Source organism: Saccostrea cucullata, unplaced genomic scaffold (genome assembly GCF_032062105.1).
Source record: "Saccostrea cucullata isolate Sc308-1 unplaced genomic scaffold, CSIRO_AGI_Scuc_v1 ctg667, whole genome shotgun sequence".
Classification (NCBI taxonomy): domain Eukaryota; kingdom Metazoa; phylum Mollusca; class Bivalvia; order Ostreida; family Ostreidae; genus Saccostrea; species Saccostrea cuccullata.
In genome coordinates this window covers 312251-337919 of record NW_026928881.1, presented here as the reverse complement: position 1 = coordinate 337919, position 25669 = coordinate 312251, and the positions used below count along the sequence as shown (strand labels likewise).

Below are 25669 nucleotides of genomic sequence, written 5' to 3'. Positions count from 1 at the left end.
ATTTGTGTTTTTATTTATACAAGTACTTTTTATTATTACCATAACTGCATTTGTTTAAATTAAAAGATAATATCTAAGTGAAATCATTAAGACTAAATCATTGAAAAGCGCTTATTGTTTCTACGCATTTGTGTTTTTATTTATATAAGTACTTTTTATTATTACCATAACTGCATTTGTTTAAATTAAAAGATAATATCTAAGTGAAATCATTAAGACTAAATCATTGAAAAGCGCTTATTGTTTCTACGCATTTGTGTTTGTATTTCATTATTACCATAAGTGTATTACAAATATCCCCCATTGACTCTCCAAAGACATCTCATATATACAATTTTCACTTGCTGTTGATTGTATGTTGGGAAATTTGCATAAGGCAAGTTTGAACAAAGTTTGATGACTCAAATTATGTCCCTTTGAACAACGTAGCAAAAACGTCTGCTTTATATTATGCAAATGCTTAGGAAATGCCTATGAATAACATGATTCTGTACTATATAAGGCTTTAGAGAGTCATTCACAATTGATCAAATGGAAAAGTCATAATTTGAGCCGGTCAAGATACATGTCAAGTTTGCTCATATTGTGAGTTCATCTCACTTTCCAAATACTGCTCAGCATTAATGAAAAGCCCTCTATATTCTTCCATAGTGTTATGTGGCACTTTGTTTGATTGAGTCTCAAATTGTTCACTCATCTTTCAAACACTAAAGTCCATCACCCCTCCCCCAACTTATAGACTATTTATATATGTTGACCACATATGTTTAAAAAATTAGACATATTCTCAAGCATTACTATGCAATGCAATGACATATAGTTATATCTTTATTTAAAGGGGCCTAGACACAGTTTCAACTGATTTTTTAAAAACCAATTTTAATGTTTACAATTCCTACCTAAGCCATCATCTATTGATTAGCAAAAATTTGAACATCATTTAATGATTAACAAACAAGATACAGAACTTCATAATGTAAACAAGGCTTGTGCCTTGTTTTTGTTTACATATAGAAAATATATTTATAACAAAATGAAGTTCAGCGAATCAACAGTAACTGTCAAATCATACGAGGGCTGTTCAATAAATAATGTCCTCGGTGCTCGGAAAGAAGCAAAAGACGCTTTTCAATGATTTTGTCTTCATTATTTTACTTACTAATCTCTTTTAATTACAAAACATGTCCGTAACCTTCTTTATCCAATTTCTGATTGATTTTAGAACTCATTTTTGGGTATGACCCTTGGTATACTGGAAAATAGTAGATCCAATGATTTCCTGGACTTTTTTCTTCCTTATCAAAGGAGTTTTTTTCAAGTTTGGAAATAGAAATAAGTCAAAAGGTCAAAGATCTGGCGAATATTGTTAATGTGAAAAAATATTAACTATCTGTGTATCCCGAAAACCCCTTTACTCTTCAGGGCGTGCGGGTTTGGACGCTGTCATGAAGAAATTTAATGTAGTGGATTCCTGATTCTGGGTCCTTCCTCTAATAAACCTTTCGATTTTTTTGCAAAAAATTTGTTTTCTAGCCTCATCCAGAAATTAAACTGTCTCCCCGAATACGAATTTGAACAACAATACCACTAATATTTAAGAACATTGCAAATAAATCTGTCTTTGTGCTCTTGCAATTCTTTGCTCTCGCCAGACCTTCCCTGTTTTTGTCAAGTACATCTTATGGTAAATTTTGTTTTGAGGATTTTAAGCAATAGATTCAAGTTCCATTATCTGTTTGAATATCAAAAAAACGTGGATAACTCGAATTACTGATATTTTAAAGTAATTGTTAAGACATTCGTACACGCTGTCTTTTTCACTCATTTTTCAAAATATAGGGTGACCTTTGAGTACTAAGCTTTATAACCGTCAAACGTTTCTTTAAAATAATGTAAACTACCCCCGATGTGATGTCTTTCAAATTTGTTATTTGTCTTAAAGTCAATCCTACATCATCAAGTATTTTTTGTTGAAATTTGGCAAACAGTACATAAGTTTTATAATTTTTTGTTGGCAAGGACGGTACCCATTTTTGATGCCCATTATATAATTTTTTATCATTGAAATCCACCTGCTCATTTGTCTATGAAACAGGTATAAGTTGCTGTAAATGTCACTTATTTCAGTAAATATTTCTTTGGAATTTTTAACAAGTTTTACAGCAGCTTTGTTTAAGCTTTTATTTTCACTCTAGTTTACCGATTCTTTATCATTCATTTACAATGCAGTGTCTCGAATAGCCCTTGTTTCCCAGCTTCTCACAATGAAACTACGTGATGAAAAGTGGTCACATGAATTGTTATAAATTCATTAAAGATTCAATTATGAGAGAAAGCCAATTTTAATGTCATATTATATCTGTATAGCATGTCATATCGTTCAGAACATCAAATTTTATTTGAAATTATCTACTTTGAATGAACATATATTAGTATATTAACCTGTGTAAACAAAAACAAGACACTAGCCTTGTTTACATAACAAAGGTTTGGAGCTCTAAATCTGTCTTGTATCTGGACAACTGGCGTTCAAATTTTTTATGATCATTAGAAAGCCCCTAGTTAAATATTTGTAAAAATGGAAAAATAAATTTTGAAATTTAAGTTGAAACTGTGGCTATGCCCCTTTAAAAACAGAATTAGTTTACAATTGAAAGAACTTCACTCTACAATCTAAGTTTCCTCTGGATGTTTTGCTTATACCCAAATTAGTCCTTCAGTAAAAAAAAAATATTCAGTAAAAATAACTATTGTTTGATGAAAACTGAGCCCTAATTAGAATAAATTCCCTTTATCCTTCCTGGTGATTATCTGCATCACTCCTCAAAATTATCACTCATCAGTCAAACACAAGATCTGATCTCATTCTTTTTTTCAATTTTTCATATACTCAACCTAGTCGTTTGACAGAAATCACTGTTGAAAAGTCCTTTGCCATGCATGTTCTAATGCATTTTCATTGAAGTTCATTAAAAAGGAAACATCTAGTCTTTCAAAACTTAAAAAAAGATTTTAAACTGAATAGTTTGTAGTGTTTTCAACCTTTTTTTCCAATGAAATCATGTGAAACAAAATTGGACTAAACCAAGACCCAAACTGGTGGAGAAATAATATTGTGAATTCTTCATATTTAAATGACCTTTTGTTTTACACCATTGCATGAATTTCTATTAAATGACCTAGAGAATCCAGCAGTTTTAGGTCTGATATAGCCAAGAAGGGTTCTACATACCCTAAGTCTGCACATTGCTATCGTTTTGTATGTTCATATCACAATCCTTTAAATCGCTTTAATGCGACTTACAAAAAATTTACGCCCTGAATTTTTAAAATCAGATTTATCAGTAAGCGATCCAAAGGCCTGTGGTTCATATGAAGCCTTTAATGACTAACTTGAACCAGTTTATAGATTTATATGCAATGTACTGATGAAAACTATATATATATCAAACCTTATAGGTAGTTCTTAATTGAAAACAAGGATAGTAAAGTAAACATGATTTTTTTGTTTTGTTTTTGCAGAAAGCACAACTTCCTCCAGCCTTTTAATAAGTAGAGCTTTTTACACTTTATTTGTTTTAAGTGTTAGGTAATACAAACTTAACTATTTATGTAAAATATGATACTCGAGTCCCTATGGTCAAATCTGTAATCTATAAATCAAAAAGTATCAGAATGGTTCCCTTACCCTCAAACTTCAACTCAAAGATTGAAAGAAGTTTTAATCATTTATTTTCATACAGCGAATTTTGGAACATTTTTTTGATACGATATTTACTATATCAGGATAACTGTTGGTCAACTTTTATTTACTTAACACTTGATATGCACAAACAAAATAAACATATCTACGCAGCATATATGCAATCATGTTAATATAAGCTGAATACATGCTCTTTTCTTGGGATGTCACAGTTACAATCAATTAGATTTTGTAATTTTTCTGTAACCTACGGTTAATTAATACCTTTGAAAACAACTTACAAAATAAAAAGAATCAAATTTTCACAACCGATTGTGTTTCTATAGTATAGTCTTCTCAGCACAACACTTCATGCACAACATCTTTATAAAGCATCTACATTTAAAAAAACAATTAAACTAAAATCAAATCATCATTTGGTATACATGTAAAAGGCTTAAATAAAATTAGGCATCAAAATGAATTTAAAGAAGTCCTGTCTTTGGTCTTTGAATGTAATAATACTACCGATTCAAGATACATGTACTAAGCACTTGATTTTTTTTATAAACACCACTGCAGATAACTATCTACTTGAACAATGTTTTCTATTTTGACCACTGGAAAATTTAACTTTACAAAGACACCAGACTTTTTTAAAAACACAGTTAAGACTTTACACCCAAAAACACCACACACAAAAGAAAGTTTACTATTTGATTCTGGCAAGAACTTGGAATTGTCACGATACAATCATAAAGTAACTAAATTTTCGGGCGTTTTAATCCTGGTTCATCCCCAGCGCCATCATAATTCTCTCCCTCTCCATCCAAGCCCTGCATAAAAGCACCTGCGCACCAACTATCAGTACTGTCTTCTGGTTTTTGGTCGTGAGGGGAACCATTTTGACTACGAGTGTGTGGCGTAATCTACAATGAAAAGTGATGTGATTTCAGGTTCTTTTTTTTTCTTTTAATAGTTCTGATTATACCCCCCAAAAAAGAATGAGGATGGATTTGAAACAGATCTGCCCAACTTGGGTTTGTTGTTTTTTTAAATTCCCATGCAGAAAGAAAGAGGTTCATGCAGTTATCTGTTCAGGATCAGAACTTTTTTTTGGCATGCAAAAGAGGGGATAGAAGATTCTTTCATCACATCACTTTTAATTGTGTGTGCGACAGGACCCAACATGTGTCAAACCAATTCAATTATTTGTGATTATGTCATGCAGATTCAAGTTAGTGGGAGTATAAATATAGATATGCAAATTATGCAAGTGACAGAAAAGTAAAAATGGTTAGGTGTGCCAAGTTATGTGCAGATCTGTTGAGTAATATAAATTATGTGATGGTTAGTATGATATTAAAAAAAATATCTAAATATATACTCAGTACATGATATAAGATATGTATACACAACAGAATGAATTTCACATAAATTAAGAATGGTTAAATTCTCACACAAGACAATACTAATCTAAATGTGAAAAGCATTAATTATACCTATTTATATATAAATTTTATACATGATAAATGGCTTTATATAAAAGAAAAAGATAACTTCAGGATTTGGATGTCAGCATTTATTTAATGCATATTGTACATATATAATTTTTTATATATATCATGGTACCTTTACAATGACAAAGACTAAAATCTATTTCATATGATTTCCATCATGATATGGACAACATTTGATTAATATTTTTCATAGTTTGATTCTATCAAACCTTTTAAAAAGGATTGCCTTAAAAATTATGCTTAAAATGGGGATTATCAACAAAATAATAATTGATCTAATAAGTGTTTTGATATTGACACTTAAAACATAGCACTTCCTCACAGCAAAAAAAAAAAAGAAAAAAATATGCGGAACGCAAAATAAAAATGTCTTTCTAAATCAAAAATATTTTTTACAACCACACATTTAAATGATTTCTAGTATACAACAACAATGGAGAGATTAACATCTTGTTGAACTGTAACTTTAAGATAACAATGACAATTAAATATAAAATGGTACATACAATGTTCAGTGATAAGAATAATTTACAAAATTTGTCTTAATTTTGTTTTTATTTAATAGAGCACTAAGATTGATATGACAAATAATTTCAGCATTTAATAAAAGTCCCTGCTGATCAATGTATGAAAGTGAAATACCACTATTTCCCTAAAATCTATTCTCGTCTCTTTCAATCTAAACAGAAAGTTTACCCTGGTTTGGGGTTCTCATTCTGTGTTTTTAATTATTTTCATTTTTTTTTTCTTTGGAGATAGAACAAGATTCTTCTTGGGGAAAGTATATTGATTTGGATATAATGAGCTTTTTTTAAGAAGCTCGTTTCCATGGCACACAAAATTCCAGTGAGATTCGACTTTTAACACTGTAATCAAGGCAACTACAAATTTATGATGAGATTTCATGGCCGGCATCTCCTAGAACAAGAGCCTTGGGCTTCACTGTAGCTGTAAATATGTATTGTTTAGCACGACATCAGTATATATAATATTGTTTATCTTTCTTTGAATGATAGTTGAATTTTTTCTGCTTGAACAAAGTAATATTGGATGAAAATCAAAAACATTAATCTATTTTCAATTCTAACTGCAGCATAATAATTAAGAATACAAAAAATTGTATTTTAATAATTTTAAACAATTCAGAATTATATTTTTAATGCATTTTTTTCACTTTGACTAGCATACTAAAAACCTAAATAAAAGTCAATAAAGCCCAAAGCTAAAAGCTCACGCTATGGTTACACCATCTAAATCACTATCTAAATTATCTGATTAAAACATTGTCAAGAATTGTATCATTAAAAAAGTCATGCAATATTTGTAAAATCAGTATATAACAAAAAATATACATAACAAAAAAATACAATCGACAATTTATGTACACATTCACAATATAAACAAGCATTAAGACCCATTAAAAATCATCACTTTTGTTTAATAGCTGGCAGCAACACACAAACCTCAAGGTAGTGAAATATATACGTCTTCGAAACCGAAGTTGTTTGGGGAAATTTAGACTTCCATAATAACCTCTGAAGATTTCTTTGTAATTTATAGAGAGACATTACATAACTAATATTTTTAAAACTATGAGAAAAACATTGCGTATCAGTTACATAGCAACCATAAGGTCAAAGGTCATGGTGTCATCACCATGACAATCAACTTCTAGGGGAGTGCAGTACCTGTTGGTTCATATGTTGTTCATACATGGAGGCTGGCGTACTGTGCATGCTGTCGCTACTATAACCACCAGACTGTGAAATGACATGCCTCAATGCATTCACCTAAATACAAAACAGCTTAGATTTACCATGCTATGACAACAATCACATGCTTAAAAGGCTCAACTTCTTATAAACAAACCAAGACAAAATTTAACTTATTTGGTTTGTTTTGGTTTTGGAAATATCACAGGGCCATGCATCTTACTTGCTTTTTAAAATATTTTATGCTGTAACCAGTTTTTTTTTTCTTTTTTTTTGTATATAAAAAAATTTAATCATAATTTGCTACATGTAGTATCTTGATGAGAATCTTTAGATATACAATTGTATATGCTCTTAAATAATTTGAAATGAAATGAAATTCTTCCAAGTTATATTTATTTCTTTAAAGATTTCCTTTTATCTTTTCACTGAATCAGTATTTGGACTAAATTTAAAATTTAAGTTAATGCTACAACAACTGTTGAATATTTTGACAACAAAATAACATTTATGTATATAATAATCAGGTACAAACAACTTGAATGCAGCATAGGACTATAATCCAAAGGGCATGCTATATGATACATCTATAATGTTAATGCAGTATACAAGGAGCAAACTGAAAGTAGCAACTTTGCTTTCCTTACTTTCCCTTTGTACACCAAAAGTGAAACTAAATGTAGTTTCTTAACAATGACAAAGATTTTCTTAATAAAAAATGGTCACCTCCATGGGGAGATGAGGGAAACGAATCGGACACTTGGCTAGCGAAGATGGGGATGCCAATATCCAAAACAAGTTTTAAAACACAGCAAAGAAAGAATATAGTTCCAGGTACGAAAACCAAAGTTGCTACGTGGGTTGAGGAATGTGCCCTCTCAAGCACAGACCTGATTTTGGACATTGTCTCCTACCGAATTATCACTACTCTGGTAGTTGTCACCGCCGTTAAGGTTCATGTACATCCCTGCCTGTCCCCCGCCCACATTGTAACCGGCCGCTCCTGTCAAAATAATACATAAGGATTAATAATCTTGTAGAATTAATCTTGTATCTAACTAATACCAAATTAAGTCAAAATCATCCATTTGTTCTTATTAAAGCAATAATATTAACATGTAAATAAAGTGCATTATTTCTTCTAGAATTGAATATACATATTATAAAATGACATCAATTAGCACCTACCAATTAATGTACCAGTACCATATAATGTCATATATATACCTTAATATCATAAATGCATGTACTCCCATTACACATACATTTGCATAGTTTATATTTCAAAGGGGTCAGCTTTAACATTTCTATTCCCTTAAATTACTAGTTTTCAAAGATTTCAAATCATTTAACTTTCTTCTGCCTTCATAAGATAAGAAACCAAGGAAATACTGATATGTGTAAAACTGACCCCTGACAATAAAATATATACCATATCTATTAGTTGTGCAATATGAATCTCCATTTTTAAATGTAATGTACTCATATATAACTATATAGGATGTACCTCAACACAAATGATACTTGAAAAAGACCATAAGCAATACAAGTTGAGAGAGAGCAAATAAAATGTCACAGAAGACAAGAAAAAACTCTTTATACGTAAAAATATCTGAAATAGAACTTCATGGCTGCAAAACACTGATCAACCAGCAAGTATGGAAAAAGACTACAGCAAGAGGCACCAGGACATTATAAATAAATGTAAAAAAAAATAATAAAATTTGCCTGCTTGGAAGAGATGATGGCATAAAAATAGATGGGTCAAACTAAACTAGAGTCAAGCCAAGATTATACGTTATGTCCAAGGTATACCTCCCTCAGGGCCAATGTTAGCAGCAGCCGCGGCTGCCGTTTTGGCCGCGTACATGTTGGCTTCCTCTTGTGCCTTATTTATGTTCTTCTTGTATCGAATTCTTTTGTTACCAAACCAATTAGAAACCTGCAAATGACAAATAAAAATCTCCATCAACCCCTGCGTAAAGTAATCGTACCTTGTCCCTCGTGCGCAGCAGCTGATTTGGCGGCGTAAACATTAGCTTCTTCTTGAGCCTTCGTAATATTTTTCTTGTATCTAATTCTTTTGTTTCCAAACCAATTTGAAACCTGAAAAATACAGGATAATGATCTTGGAATAAAAACACATGGGGCTGCAGATTCAGAGCTTTAATTGCCTGCAATAAAGAATTCAGCAATGTACAATAAAAGTCAATTCTTAAGTCAATCTTTGAACACTCTGTACATTCATGTAGAGGTTTCTTACTAATTCATGAATTAAAGCATAATGGCAACTCTCTTTCAAAATATTTCCCAGTCCTCCCTTAAAAGATATCAGGACTTCAATTATAACACCCTGATGTCAGTCTAAATGCAAGAGGTCTTCTAAATTAAGACAAGGATTTCGTGTTTTTTGGGAAAAGCAATAATCTCTCATTGTTCCTCTGGAAGATTTAATGTTACACAATCTACTGATAATTAAAGTTGCAGTTTTACCACACACTGGTAGTTCTTACACCAGAATGCACACTTGACAATTTATAAACACGTTTTTGCACCTAGACAGAAACAAGAAGCCCCAGAGTAAATCTACAGAAGAATAGACACAGAGGGTCCTCATGGGACATTATATAATGGGGCTCCCTGATATATGTATCTTTTACCACATCACAAAATATCAGATGTCTCATTTTCTGCTTGTCAATTCTGTCCTCCAGTTGCAGTGACACATCATTACACCCCTTAATTAAGATATGATTATTCATGTGTCACTTAAAGTAATGGCATATTCATGATGATGTCTTCCAACAATTATGCAACTTTCACCTAGAAAATATAATTTGATTTTTTTCCCCAGTTTCAAAAGCTGAGAAAAAAGAACTTCAAAAGTTAAAAGAGATCATTATCAAAATATAAATATTTATTTTCTTAGAGACGTTTGAGCAAAACTTCACAACAATTTCCCTTCGAAGCCCTCAACACCTATCCACTGAACGGTAACTTAATCCTAGGTCATGTGACCAAATGTCAGGCCGTTGATGGATGGTGTGTCACATTTTAAGTTCTTGAATCTATTTTTATGGCCTAAGAACAGCCTGGGGGTTTATAGGAGAACATCACCATTCCATAATCACTGGTATCATATTCTCCGATACTAGCTCTCTTAGCAACTCTTTTTTTCATTTTGTGGTTTACCGGTTTAACAACTGAAGATAATGATTCATGCAAAAAATTTTAGAAATTTTTCATTGTTCTCACTTTTTTTCCCGCTCTTCCAAAGATAACAGAATGTGATCTCATAGGTGTGATTTATCTGGATGTTTTTTTTTTCTCTAAAGTTCATTTTTCTCCCTTCAAACAAATATTTTTATTTTTTCTAAATTTGAAAGTCAGAGGAAAACATTTCTAAAGAGGGAATCATAAAAGAAGTAAGCTTCCATATCTAACAGAAGATTAGTCATGCATCATAAATATAATAAACTTTGTTAGTATTCATAACTATAGGCCATAAAAAAAGTAATAAAAAAAAATAAAGAAAATCTTTCATACTAATAAATTCAAGGAGATAGCAGCTTGGTATTGAAAAAAAAAAATATTAAACATTATCAAGAAGACTTATCTGAATTTGTGATCAGATCTACCTCTTAATTAACATGTTTAAAATGAACTCTTGTTACACCAGGCCTACAGAACAATTCAGAGTTCCTTAAGATGAACTACCGCTATAACAACAAATCATTAACAATCTTATCAGCTGATCAGACATTCTGTCAAAAAACCAACAATGCTCTTTTTGCACAATTTCACCCTGTTCCTATTTCATTATGATGTAGTCAATAGTGCCTTCATATTCCAAAATAGGGGATCCAGATTTAATGAACCTTGTTGTTAATACATAAAATATAGTTCATCAGAGTTGAGTTGATATAGTGAAATAAAAGAGGTCTTCTTATCATTTCCATCATAATATAATTTGAGTCATAAAACATGGTTATAAACTCATATTTTTGACACTTGTCCATTTATATCATGTATCCTAGTTTTCTTTCCATTAGCAGCGATCACACCTCAGGTGTCTTTCTTATAAGATGCTAGAAAAATGAACACCTGTAAAACTGTTGGAAACTCATTTTTATTTATGTCCTTAATAATATGACCTTAATTTGGCATCTTGAACCACACGTCAAACCAAAAACCTATCCTTTTCCTCCGAATTTCTTGATTCTCTGTTTCCCGGAAAGCTATTACTAAATGCAAGCTTAGACTCTCATTTTTGTTGATATTCTTTATAGCAAAAATATCATCATTTATGATTATCCTTTTCTTAGAAATATTGAAAATCTTTTTTTCCTTATGTTAAGAAACTTTCATTGCAAAATTGTACCAATTAAGAACAAAATATTTTAGGCATTAAATGATTAACCTTAAAGAAATTAATTTTAAAAATTTTCAGAGAAGCATCTTGACCTGTTCTTAAGAAAACATTGTTGATTATGAAGACAATGACCCCCCTATGATATATAAACTAAGGCGGGATAAAGACATCAAAGGGGAAGGTAAGGCTAAATCATGTTTTAACTTGACAGATGAGTAAATTTTATCATGGACCTTATGATAAACAGATGTGATCATGTCATCTGAAGTGACAGATGAATTCAAAATTTTCTTTATCACTCCTCCAAGCATTACATGGACTCCTTTTTAAAATTTCAAAATGACCAGTCACCTCTAAAAGGGGTAGAATGTAAAATGGAAAAAAAAGGGAATAAATAGTCAACTGCTTCTATTTTATACAATTGTGAATTGATTAAAATTATTTAATTTTTTTCAGTTGTTATCTCATCAGTGTAAATTTTTCTATCTTCATGCACAATTCATTTGAAATATTTATTGACTTCCTAACGAGTGGCAAAAAAAGTCAATAATATATTAGTCCCCATGAATGAATAGACATGAAATATGCAACTCAATTTGCATATCTCAACCCAAAATCAATCAGCATTTCCATTGATTATAAAAATTAAAAGAAGAAAGAGAGAATAATGTTCAACATGATACTCATTTTGCACAAAAACAACAAAGCACAGCTGCAGCAGCAGAATATGGCATGTAATACTAATTGTCCTTTGATATTAAAGACAATGAGGCTCAAAGGCCATAATGCTCACATGAGCTGTCAAAATTAGAATCCTGACACAAAGTCCTAAACTTCAAAATTAGCCTATATAAAACTCTTATCCCCTCTAATGGGCCCCATCTTAGCCTTCTTAAAGAAAAAAAACTTGAATCTATTAGATTTGACAGGGTTTTCATATAAATCCATCTTTTGCCCAAATGGTTTTGATTTTTTTTTTACCATTGTTCTACTGACCATTTATCAAGTATCTCTAGGTGGAAAGGTTATGTGACTCTTCTTGTAAACTAAGATTCCTTGTGCAAAGTTTAGTAAGAAATTTATTTAGTGATTCTAGAGAAGGTGAAATATAGAAAGTTAATAGACAGACAGACAAATAGACAACAGAATCTCATTTCAGCCTTTTTTCTATTTTTTTTCTTTATAAAAATGTCATTTTACAACAATAAATGAATGCTGCATGTTGTTTAGTAACTTATTCATTATTCTTCATTTATTTACAAAAAACATAATTTAAACATGGAATATATAAATTTTCACTGGTCACTCTAGGGATCAAAGCTCGCAAAATGATGTATACAATCAAGTAGACATTTGTTTTATAATCACATTCAAAGATGTTAGTTTCGGTTTTTATAAATTTTGGAATTCAAATATATTTATATGCAAAGGAAATACATTTAAGAACAAAATTTTATCTTGCAGGAAACATGACTGCACAGTAAATGACCATAACTTGAGAAATGTATTGCATGTGCTCATTTATTTCATAGTCTACATACAAAATGCATGTACGTAATTTTCACTTAATGTTTTCTAATAAGGTCATAACAGGATGTAAAAATTTATCTTCACTATTACCTAATGCACAACAATAAACCTGCTGAAACAGCTGGTGAGATTCTTCAAATTTATCTTTATTCTTCCTCTGATATTGGACACAAGGAAATGAAGGTATAATTGATTTCAGTTAGGCATTTTGTTTCTATCAGTTTTATGTAAATGGGATTATTTCATAAACTTAAAAATATAAAGAGCAGAGGTATGGGTCAGTTCCGTCATATGTTACTGTGCAATGTTTATTTTCCATGATAATGTGCCAGTCTTTTACTGATAAAATAAAAGAAGAATCAATGCCATAAATTCTTATTTCCCCCTTTTCTACAGTTAACATTTACCACTCACTAGAAGAAAGTCAATTTTTAGTCCAGAATGGGTTTATCAAGTTCAAACATTTAAATGACCTGTAACAGGGAAAATGTGTACATTTTGCAAATATCAAGGTGCTTGGATTTTGTACTGACACTGTGTTTAAGATGTATTAACAATTTTTTAACAATATCAAGGACCATTATTTTTTTTTTACTGTCCAATATTAGGATGCATGTATAATTCAAGGGACTCTTTGTATTGAACAGATTTAGGAAGTCTATAAATAATTTTAATTGATATGAAGGGATCAAGATTTTGTACTGACCCATGTTCAGTATAATATGTACAATTTTTACCGATATCATACCATTCTAATTTTGACCCATGTCAGACCCTGATTTTGTACTAACCTATATATATAAGTATATGTACAATTTTACTTATATGGAGGAACCCTGATTTTGATTCAAGTCATTTTGTACTGATCTGTATTTGGATATATCTATAATTTTAAGAGACCTTAATTTTGTACTGACCTGTATTAGTTTACAGATATCAAGGGAGGCTGATTTTGTACTGACCTGTACTAGTTTACAGATTTTTGTACTGACCTGTGAGACTGTGATTCCACATTTACGGGCCAGCTCCTCCTTGGCCTCCTCGCTGGGGTAGGGGTTACTGAGGTGGGAGTAGAAGTACTCGTTCAGCAGTTCTGTGGCTTGTTTGCTGAAGTTTCGCCTCTTCCTCCTACAAAAGTATGGACAAAGTTATCTCCCTGCATAATAACAACTTGCAAACTTCTAGAATATGTTTTTAAGTCTTTATCAAACTATGTGATTGTTTTTAATAAATATGAAAAAAAAAATGTTCAAATATGCTGATTCTTTATCATTACTTATTGGAAAACATATTTATAAATAGGTCACCTTGCATCAAGGAATCTAGATCTCAAAATCATGACTGCTTCGCATGTGCTTTGTTTAAGCTGCATCTCGATGGCTGCAAACTTCTTGCGTATAATAGTGACCATTCTCTCTATTTCTTTGGGGGCTATGGGACGAGTGCGGCTCTGCTCTCTCAGTAGGTTAACAACATGAGTTGTGAACTCACTACATGCCTGTTAAAAAGAAAATCACAATTCATGTCAAAAAATATTTCGTTCCCCCATTTTGTAAATAGGGAAAAAGAAGAGAACTTTTCTAACTGGCTTGGAACTCCAGCAATAAGGAATATTGGATTATGAATTTAAAATTATGTTCTTGTGAGATGATGTTACAAGCTTTGAATACATTAAAAGTAACATACATGTTTAACAAACCAATGAGTGTCCATGCAACTGGCTGAGGACGAAAAGAAGACATGCTACTCAGCATTCAACATATTATTATCACCATGCAGGTACGTGTCACATTCACAACATAACAGTTCTAAGAAGCAAACTCATTCCAAGTAACACTGTAAATGATTTCCTTTTTCCAAATATACATGTACAACAAAACATTTTTTTTCACTTTGCCACCCACAAAAAGAAAACTGTCTTGTACTTGAATAGACATGGACAAAATATTTTTTCCCCATTGTTTATAGAAAGAGAAAAATATGGCACATAAAACATCTCAGAACACATCATTCTAAAAAGCAAAACTAAACACACCTGTGTATCAAACAAGTAACACGGACTTAATCGATACCACAATGGGTCCTGTTGACAACAAAGTCCCATACATAAAATAAAAACATGAAAGCAAGAAAGGAAAGAATATTGAAAGTGTAAAATGAAAGACTTCAAATAGAAATTTCTGTGTCTGAAAGCAAGAAAATACCTGTGCAGTGATTTTGAGAGTTAGTACAATAGCAAGAGAATTTCACAGAGACCACAAAAACAGACAAGTTTTATTAATGGTTACAGAAATACTTCATTTTCACCAAGAGACAAGAAGCTTCAACAGAGTTTCACAAAAGACAAGTGTCCATCAAACTTTTTTGTCAAGCTCATGACAGGGGGAGGAAATCTAATGTCCAGAATAGCCATTAATTATATGACCACTGGTCATTCCAATTTCCTCTCCGCAGTCACAGCACCAGCCAATGGACTTTTGGATGAATGGCCGATGGAGACACACTGACACCTAATTGTTTCCATTATGTGATATGAATTGGCTAGCTACCTGTTCATATTTCCCATATTCCGTTTGGTAGACTTGTCGAATCTGGGCCAGTTTAGCTTCATAGTCCGAGTTTTTGATTTCTGAACCATCGCTCTAGAAGACAATAATCGAATATCTTTCAATCAAATTACTGAACTGGTAGGAAGTCTACAATTCTGCTTTAGGCAAACTTTTTTTTCTGGTTTGTATTTTTAACCAAACAACATAATTGGATGAAATTTATGTGACGTAGCACCTTGAATGAAAACCAATATATATGTGCATCTGTAAACCAGAATTTGTAGATTTCATACCATTTATATAAAAGTCAATCTACTAATAATAAATATTCAGGCAAACTGAAGCATAAATCATTCAATTACAACAAGTTTTAAAGCATCTAATTCATATTTAGAGCATTCAATTTAACATGCCAGCTAATTAAAAGGAAACTGCCTTCACCTCTGATAATAGATGCCAAATCAAAATACATAAATTATACCTGTACTTTTCTTTTTTAATTCATCAAAGACTTCACAGATTAATTAGCCAGTTACCACATAAAATAGACATTGAAATACCTACTCCTTCTTTTCTAAATTCTAAATAATGCAATTAAATGTGATTCTTAAAATGATCATGAAATTCAAAACAAAAGGGTTTAATGCTAGTAAGTAAATGATACAAATGTGCAATTTATATACAGGCCTGCGAGTCAAGATTTTGTTTTATCAGTACATTATTTTTAAAATACATGTTAATTAAACATTTATATTCCCAATTTCGCAATTTTTCTTTACCATCACACCAAAATCCAGATATTATAACATCAGGTACATTAAATAGAAGTCAATTTACATGGAAATGGCAAAATTGTGAACATTAGTAAGAAAAACAGAAAATATATGCAGAAAGAAACAAAATGTTAGGGAGAGATACATCATTCTGTAACGATTCGGTTCCGGCTGATACCTTTTCATGCATCAATGATTTCTCTTCACTTCAAAAAAATGTCATCAATTAAAAGACACATGAAACGCAATTAAAGGATTGACAAGTTAGATTTCCTACTCATATTTATCGCCCTAAGCTCTGTACACCGGCATATGCAGTGTGTAATATATATATACACAACAATGGGAGCTTTTTCCTTCTCTGTGAATAAATTTTAGGTTCTTATATTTGATAAGCTTACTCAAATTTCTTTTTCTGCTAACTGCTAGTTAACAGTGTTGAAAGCAACACTTTCAGTATCTAATTTTTTCTTAAATCTACATCATTGTAAAAAAAAGATAATTTTTTGTTGATATCATTTTAAAATTTTTACTCAGTCTAAATATGTAAGGTTTAAGTGATCCTAATAATTTTTGAAATACTAGCAACAAGAATATTTTTTTGCCTGAAATACATGATAAGCTTTTCTAAAGACAGTATGATCAATGGAAAATTGATTTTGGATTAAACTTGTTAAAGATCCAAGTTCACTCCATGTTTTAAGGAAATACATGAAGAAGTAAAATACTCTATTACAACGATGTCAGTTATCATTTTTCTTTCACTGTGCTGTTTTCTTTTTTAAAAATTCACAATACTTTTGTTTTGAGAATAATTTTGTTGCTACACACCAACTTACATTCTTTTAACAAAAAATTATATATATTTCTACATTTTATTTTATCTGAGATACCTAACCTTACTGCCAATGAATTGCTAACTTCTTTCATTATAAACAACATTTGTTACATTGTTAGTAAAGAGAACTCTATGCTGTAGATGTTATATCCAAGTGATCAAGTAAAAGTGTCTGCCATGTGAAAAAATAACCACAAAATGTTAGTCTCACTATGCCAACCACAGAAAAAGAAAAAACAAATATGCAGGTACTAAAAATTTGGATTTCACATGTATTTTATCACTATTCAACAGGATTGCAATCACATCCGTAAATTAAACTGCAAAATCTGATTGATTAGGAATATTGTACAGTAAAAATTGTCTAACTAAGATGTTGTGTATTCCAAAATCTTGCCTATTGTGACAAAAATTTTTAATTTAAGCAAATCAGTTGTTTTTAAGGTCTGTTCTGGCAAATTTCTAAGCCAGAGGTGGGATTAGATAAATTTTACAGAACATGATAAGAATTTGGTATTCAAATTTTGGGTTAAAAAAAGTGAAGCTTGTGAGTTTCTGTGGTTAGCATAGCAACCCAAACCAAAACAACAAGGGAAAATAACATGAAGCTTACTAGATCAAGGTCCTACAATTTGGATACAAAGTGTTGCATTTAGAGTTATAATATTACAAGAATGTTGCTGGAAATCTATATAAATTATATCAACATTATAAATATGCATTCTTAAGTTATGGGAACAAAATGCTTGGTATTAATTAAAGAGAATGTCAAGAGAAGTTATTGGTATAAATGCTGAATGTAGATATATATACAATTTTGTAGAAAAAAAAAATTGTGGAAGAAGTTTTTTTGGTGATTTTTTCGTATGTAGGCAAAGTAGACTGTGAAGAAGATTTTGTGCCAAGTAGCTTTCAAATCGGTGAAAAATAAATTCATCAAAGCGGCACATATCTGTATGATAGTGAATGTGTCATTGTTGCTTAGGATGCATGTGTTCCACTGCTCTAAAAGAACTGATGAATGAATATAGAATGAATAAACAGCAGTTATAGAGGAGGACTTGGTTCACAGAGTACAGCGTTTAACCACATCAAAATTAAATTGATCCGTTACAAGCTTTCTATTCAATATTTTTTTCAAAAGCAAATTATCATAATTGCTTTCGAACTTCAATAACAAACAGGATTTGGTTTGAAATTCATTAAACAATGTGCAGAAATCATAAAATATGCATGTCTAACACCCATTTTGGATCTCGTTTCATTATTATCACTGATACTGACAGGGAACACAAGAACTCCTCTTCGAACACACCCATGCCACTAACCTGTTCATATTTCTCTAGTTCTGTGTGATAAATTTGTCTGATCTGGGCCAGTTTGGCACGGTAGTCGGAGTGTTCTATGGCACTGTCGGGCTGACCCCCAGAAGCGGCAGCTGTGGCGTTCGCGGCGGCAGACGACCCTCCGCCTTTCTCTGGGCCTGCCACACCTTCAGCGATTAACATGTTGTCCAATCGCATCAGCTGAGGGTCTGGAGGCTCTTCTTCTTGTGAATTTCTTATACTAAGCACTATGAAGAAATAAATGAATGTCTAAATAAACATGATAAACAAAGATGCTTCATAATTATTCAAACTGTAATTTCATCAATGACCATGGATGATACAAATATTTCTTAATGATACTTCAAAAATTAAAATTTTTGGTTAAAACCTTTCCAAAACAAAGAGCATTGCATCTAAAAGTTAAGGAAATGATCTGTTTGTACTTTCTTTGTTTATCAATTTTTCAACAAAAATAATTGAGGTTCAATGACCTTTCATAGCAAAAATTGTTGAAGACTGGAGGGAAAAAAATTGGACAGCATGTGCAAAGAAATAAAATCCCTCCAGCTAAATGCAGTTCTCTATCTAAATACCCATAAATCAATTTAAGACAGCCGACCTTAAAAAAAATTGCACACTAGCGGAAGGGCCTCGCAAAGTCATTGTCAAAAATCAATAGAACATCTCAAACTGATAAAGATGTGTTATATACAACATTTTCTCTTGCGTCAAATAATTTGGTCTTGTATCTTTAATTGCAGTTGTGCTTTGTGTTCCTCTGGCTGATTCAGACAAAACTGCATACCCCCACCTTCTCTTTATCAACTCTCAAACACAGACATTGCCACTGCATTAAAATGTAAGGATCATTTTTCAATGAGATCTTATCACATTTAATCAAATATAATGATATATCTATAGAAAGTGGCAAATCTAAATATCAAATGACGTAACCAATTACTTTGTCCTTGTAAGCCGAACCAGAAAAGACCCATTAATGACAGAACATTGTCATTTATAGACCATCAGACATTTAGCTATACGTTTTTTGCATCCTTCAAATTCAGAGTTTTTTTTTTCTTACATGTATAAGTAAACGGCTATGAACAAGTTAGGAATATGTGAGTGAGTTCAAAAGCCTTATATATAAATCTTTACTCTATAAAACAAAATGTCTACTTATTCATCAAAATTTGATGTGGTAAACTTTCGAAAATGGAAGGGGGTTAAGCATTTTTAACAAGAATGGCAACACTATCTCTATTATTCTCTAAAGATAAATATAAGGTACACTGAACAATAGTTATAGCTAGTAACTCAAAAAGCATTATTTTTGGATATAGTTAAACAAAATTTATATTACTTCATTAGTTTTAAAGTGATTCATATATATGAACTTGAGTGCAGGTACAAAAAAGCATTTTTTTTAAAAACATTCTCCTTACAATTGATTGAAAATGACATCTATGTCTTTATAGGGGCTATTTTTACATTGGCTAAATAAAATAACCATCTAGTCAACAAGACTTACTTTTACTTTTTTTTTTTCTTAAAACTTAATCCCAACAGATTTTGAACTCTTTAAAATATTATAAATTTTGTAAAACAGTTGAACTATGGTGTCTAGAAAACAAGTTTTTCTCAAATATCAAGGCGAAATGTCAAAGTGATTTTCAAGTACTTGCTCACCTATTCCTGAATAATTTTACCCTGGACATATTGGAATCCTTCGATATCTGTTTAAATCAGGGCTCGAGCTGTGATTCGCCATTGTCGCCAATTGCGAATTTTTTTCAAAAGTGGCGAAAAGAAATTCATAAGTGGCGAAAATGATTTTTTTTTATGTACCATGTACAAAATTTGAGTAGTCCTGGTTAGTTCCTTTGTTTATTCAATGTACACAGATAAGTCCCTATGTTTATTTAATGCAGCAGAGGTGTGAAAACTGAAACCTACATGTAGGAAATCACGTCTCGCTTGAACGAACACAGCTGATTAGGTAACTGGCCTGGAGCAATAAAGGGTTACAAAATTGCTTGAAATAATATAATTTGGATTAAACAAGGGGGTATAAAGTGTTATTAAGATATGAAGTTAGAAAATAAAGATTTTTATCAACAAAATCTGGATCTATGTAGATCGTTTTTTTAAAACCGAAAGTACGGAAACATGACGAAAATAGTAAAGAATGGCTTCAAATTTTACCTGATTAAAATTGAAAAATGTGTACATTAAATAACCATAAACTGACAAAGAGTGAAAAAGAAATTGGTTTGGAAACAGAATTATCTTTAATTGGTAAATTACACTGAATTATTTACAATAACATGAGCTTGCATATTAAACCCTGGAGTCTCCAAGTTGTTAAAATAAAGTCAACTTTCAAACCTAATTTTCATTACTTTTTAATTACTTCTTTTCACAATTGATTAATGAAATGATGAAATTTCCATTTTTAAAAAATGTCATATTTTTACTAGGTCTTTGCCCCCCCCCTCCCTCCCTCACAGGCAAAAAAAAATAAACAAGAGGACATTTTCTGTCAAGATCAAGTTGACTGATATCAATTCAATTTCAAATTTATTGTATAATTCCAACATAAGTTTTTTTTAAATGGATACTACCATAATTAAAGCTTTAAACATAACAATTAAAACAATGTCTGTGTCAGATAAACATAATTGAAAAAATGACTAACATAAAGTGCATTGCATTGTCGAGAAATCAGATGTAAGTATGCCTTTCCTTTTGTCGCGAAAAGTGGCGAAAAATATTTTCGGTCCAGTGGGAGCCCTGGTTTAAATTGTAGAATGCATGACCTTAAACTTTGACCTACATTTGAAAAAGTTTAACCTTTGCCCTGAGCATCAGTGATTCACAATCAAATCCTGGTGTCCAAGAAAGTCAATTCAGTAGTGATGAACAAATTTTCTGTACAAATGTAGACTTTCAAAGTAATAACATTTTGTATTTTAGTAAGAATATGATTTTCCATGGTTTATTTTCAAAAATCATATTTATATTTTTCCTGATATAGAAATATTTTAATTATCAAAAGAGATTAAGGCTATTAAACTGTGTTGGTGAATACACCTACATGTTCCATGCCATATCTTGGTAAAAAGGCTGAAGGCCGATACCATTGCAATAAATCAAGATATAAAAATTCTGGGTATTATATCATAATTCGGATAGGAGTCTGAGTTATAAGTTTTCTTAATTTATTAGCAAATGAGATAAAATCTCATATATTTTCTTAGTTTTACTTACTTATGTGTAACATATCTTGTAATCAAACTATTCAGAATTATCCTTATTTTTGTGAATAGAAATTTATTGGCTAATATATGCCCACTGCCCAATGATAGAAAATAGATGTACAAAATTTCTTGATAAAAGTCTTATTTTCTATCAGTATATGTGTAAAGGGTAAATAAGTGTTTCATCTCAATATATATATAATGTATGTGTTTTTATGCTTTTGAGGTAATTACTGAATTTCTTAGTCTAAACCAGGACAAAAATTAGACAGATAACACAGATGCAACTGGACCATTATGTTTCTTGTTTGATAAAGACTGTACTCTTCTTTTCTTATCCAACATTAAAACGGAGGAGGCATAGTCAGCAATCCTTTTATTTTTCGAAGATTAACACTTGTAGTGCCTGTAAATTGAGGGTATTCCAATTTTTTTTACCTACTTTTTAATATTTAAACATTCATAAAAGTCTAAATTAATTCTAGTATTCTTGATTACCATTATTATGATTATTAGTAGTTGCTTTTCATTTTAGTTTTCAAATGTGATCTTTTTTGTACAAGTATCAAAACACAAGGATTGATGCAGAATTGCTCAGAAATTCAGGTTTAACTCTGGGCTACAAATGAACAGATGTTTGCACATTTAACAATTTTAAAAGTGGAAACATTAAAAAAAATTGGGATCCCAAATCTACTGTATGCAGCAGTATCCATCCATATTGTCATACAGTCTTAGAAAAAAAAAATATTCTAAGCCCCCTTAACAACTATGTAAGGATTAAGATCATGTAGATATGCTCTTATTTTGTCTTTATTAGGGCCAAGCATACAGTATGTCTTCTTGCACATCATTAAATCCAATGATAATTCATGAACCTTTTATGTGCCTTCTATCTTTGATTAGTTCCATATGATTTGTTATTGATTATAGTAATCTAATCACCCATCTCAGCCATATTGCTTTACTCTCCATAGTACCTCTATGTAAAGTGAAAGTAAAAGCACAGTGTCAGTACTGACAACTTTTAACGACTTACCCGTCTTTTCTTTGATTTCACACAATACACTAAATAATGCTGGTTTCATTCGATGACAATTCAATGTGTGCTTCCTGAAAAAAACAAATACCTCATAGAAAAAAAAATCAAACAGAGACAGGAGAATCGACACAACAGCAGAGGGGAATCAAATTATTTTGCATGAAATAGGAAACTAAGGGGAAGGGAGTCGGAGAGAATAATAAGATAGGCCTGTACCGGCACCTTGCTTGGGCTTCGTCCAAACTTTGGTCTGTAATTGTCATAATTTGTTGGAGGATATCCCCAATCTCCTGTTTTCTCTGATCGGACGGTTCGTCCTGTCCCATATTGTACTGGGGCAGCACGTTCCCAGACATGTTAGTCAGTCCCCCTTGTTGTGAATACATTCTTTGTCCGTCTTCCATATTTTTCACTGTTGTTCTGAACGTATATTCACACTAAGAGTATGCTCTCTGCATATAAAATAAAACTGATCACCTAATGTTAAAGATCCTCATTAGCAAGTTTGCACAATACACATACACTGATTACACAAATTCCGCTACATCGGAGGATTATTGGGGTGGTACATCAATGCCAGTCAAAATGCCTCTAAATAGAAATGGCGGCTACACAAGCGTGAAACTAACCAGATTCTTTTTCGTAGATGTTGGATTAGCCAATCAAAATCTCACATCGGCTCCTTCGGCATTTTCCGTCAGCAATATGTAATTAGACTAAAATTAGTAGCCAATGGGCATACAGGATTAGCAGTCGAACTCCACACGCCCTTGACGAAGATTGACAGCTCGGAAAAGAAATTTGACGGACAACCTCTGCCAGGGGTACGGAAAGGTATATGAAAAAAACTTTTCCCCCCGAATTGCAGCTAGATTCTCCGCACAATTTTATCTGTTTGTACGGTTTTTTAAATGATGTGCAACACTTTGCTTTTGGAGGAAAGTTATTATATTTTAACTAATTGCGCATAGAATTTCCAGGTAATATCAACAAGGACAACAACTGAAAATAAATAAATTGATAGGAAAAATATAATCAAATACAAAGATATACTTTATATCTAAAAAAAAGATAATTAACCAAATGTGGTATTATTTTTTATGGCATTGTCGGAAGGGGGTGTGACAAATGAATGAACAAAGAGAATTATTAGGGAATTGGTTGTTGTGGAGCGTTGACAATAAGAACACAACCCGTTTCTATACAGTATATGTAATAAAAGGTCCAATGACTAAATGTGTGCGTTTTGTGTATTTAGATCATTTACATATGCGCACATAAAACGGATGACCGCAGGCGCCTTCTCGTCCTAACATTTTCACGTGCAGTGCAGTTACGCTTTCAGTGAATGTCCGCGCATTTTACCGTACAAGATTGTAATAAAGATAGCCTTTGTCTTTTAAAATCTTTTGTTCATATGTCATGTTGTGTCACCAAATTATTTAATACATTAGTGCTGATTTATTGCCTAATGTACCGCAAACAAGTTCTACTGCACCCCGAGTCTTCTTCAGCCTCGGGTAGCAGAGAATAGCACTAATCAGTTGCTAATTGGATATCACAGGCTGGACTTGCTTCGAAGAGAGAGAGAGAGAGAGAGTTTTACTACTAAAATAAATGTAAATTGATATTTTCCCTAAAATGATAAACTGAATTCATAACTTATTTTAAACTATACACCAATGTTATTCTGATTTTTAAATTTTCATGAATTTCATTGTTTTGATATTCCCCATTCCAGTCCTATCTACCCTACCATACACATGATACATGAAGCTTTAAAACAACTTATAACATTAAAGGCCTTTTGGAAGCAATTTCAGTCGACGGGCAAACATTTTCAATTTAGTGGATTAAGAAAAAATTCCGTACACATGCAGAAGAAAAAAATCATGTAGACATTATATTACTTCACAAGGAGGGAACACTCAGAACTTAGCGAATGTTTTCTGTAGCTAGTATACTTTGGGGGGGGGGGGTTGGAGTGGAGGGGGGGTCCCCCTTTATATGGCAATGCTTACCACGTGCCTCTCTGTTTGCTGACGAATGATTCAATCAAATTAAAAGATGATGCATGCATATAATAAAATTTGAATAAAATCTATAAACCATTAAAAAATGAAATGTAGGGCAAACAGACCCCCTCCTCTTATCTATCTCCCGAGGTATATGCCTATCGTATCTACCCTCCCTATATTTATGTTCTAATTTATATAATCTTATCAAAGTCCGTAAGCAGTGTCACTCTCTCATTCTTAACGTGAGGACAATTAATTTCGTCGACTGACCAAGCTCTGGTTTCTGCAACTAATCCAGTTCTGGATTGAACAAGGTAAGTAATTTCTTGTAAAAGTTTTTACCGGCATTGCCATGTCTTGCATTAATTTATCTTAGCGCATTTTTCTCATGTGTTCTACTAAAGCCGTTATATGTAACAGGACTCCATTCACGTGTTTTTGGTCATGCTTACAAATTACGAATTTTCTGTGCATGAATTTAACCATTTTATGAATTTGAAAATTTAAAAAAAAAGGGGGGGGGGGTTTGTATTGATTATGCTTTTGAATATCCATTGCATGTTCTAAACTAGATCACAAAATGCATATATTGTTATCAAAAGGGTAAAATGCAAAAGATTCACTTTTCCTTTTTGCTTCTGGTTGTGATTCAAAAATTATAATCGAAATTTAATTAAAGATGTTAATTGAAAATGTTCATTGTGTAAGTTATTGATATCTTTATTAGGTGAAGACAAGACTAGAAAACGGGTAATATGCCGGGGGCTTTGGGTTGGGGGGGGGGGGGGTTATGGTGTAAATAATATCTAGTTAATTTTTAAGTTCGTTGTGTGCGAGACAGGGGGGTCCTCCTATTTTTCTGAGGATATCGTTTGATACAATTACATATTTCAAATGGTAAATGAAATGTTAAATTGAACGTTGCTCGCTCCCTTCACCATATTTTGTTGATGTACGATGAAAGATGACAAATTTTAGCCAATACGCTATATATTCTAATAGAAAACAAGAAAAAATGTGCTGAAAAGTTTTAAATATACCCCTG

The 25669-nt window shown here is 31.8% G+C and overlaps 1 protein-coding gene across 19 annotated transcripts; it reads right to left on the bottom strand.

The window, feature by feature from the left end:
- Positions 1-3715: 3715 nt before the first annotated feature.
- LOC134279021 (pre-B-cell leukemia transcription factor 1-like) lies at positions 3716-23261 on the bottom strand. 19 transcript variants are annotated; one of them, XM_062761335.1, is made up of 10 exons: positions 22829-23257; positions 22604-22677; positions 18305-18549; positions 15366-15458; positions 14124-14314; positions 13809-13944; positions 8730-8856; positions 7805-7917; positions 6891-6992; positions 3716-4611 (listed from the first exon to the last, which is right to left on the bottom strand). In XM_062761335.1, the coding sequence occupies exons 1-10, from the start codon at positions 23008-23010 to the stop codon at positions 4447-4449; spliced, it is 1428 nt and encodes a 475-aa protein (XP_062617319.1). In that variant the 5' UTR covers positions 23011-23257; the 3' UTR covers positions 3716-4446. The 19 variants fall into 19 exon arrangements, with proteins under 19 accessions (XP_062617319.1, XP_062617318.1, XP_062617321.1 ...); XM_062761334.1 differs by having other exon boundaries at positions 22823-23255; XM_062761337.1 differs by having other exon boundaries at positions 7829-7917; positions 22823-23252.
- Between the last annotated feature and the right edge of the window lie 2408 nt (positions 23262-25669).

Bases quoted from the DNA above. Each gene is read 5' to 3' on its own strand.
- LOC134279021 (XM_062761334.1), bottom strand. From the start codon at position 23,010: ATGGAAGACGGACAAAGAATGTATTCACAACAAGGGGGACTGACTAAC. The intron at 14,315-15,365 runs GTAGCTAGCCAA...TCTTTTTAACAG, and splicing joins AATATGGGAAATATGAACAG to GCATGTAGTGAGTTCACAAC. The intron at 7,918-8,729 runs GTATACCTTGGA...TTATTTTGACAG, and splicing joins TAACATTGGCCCTGAGGGAG to GAGCGGCCGGTTACAATGTG.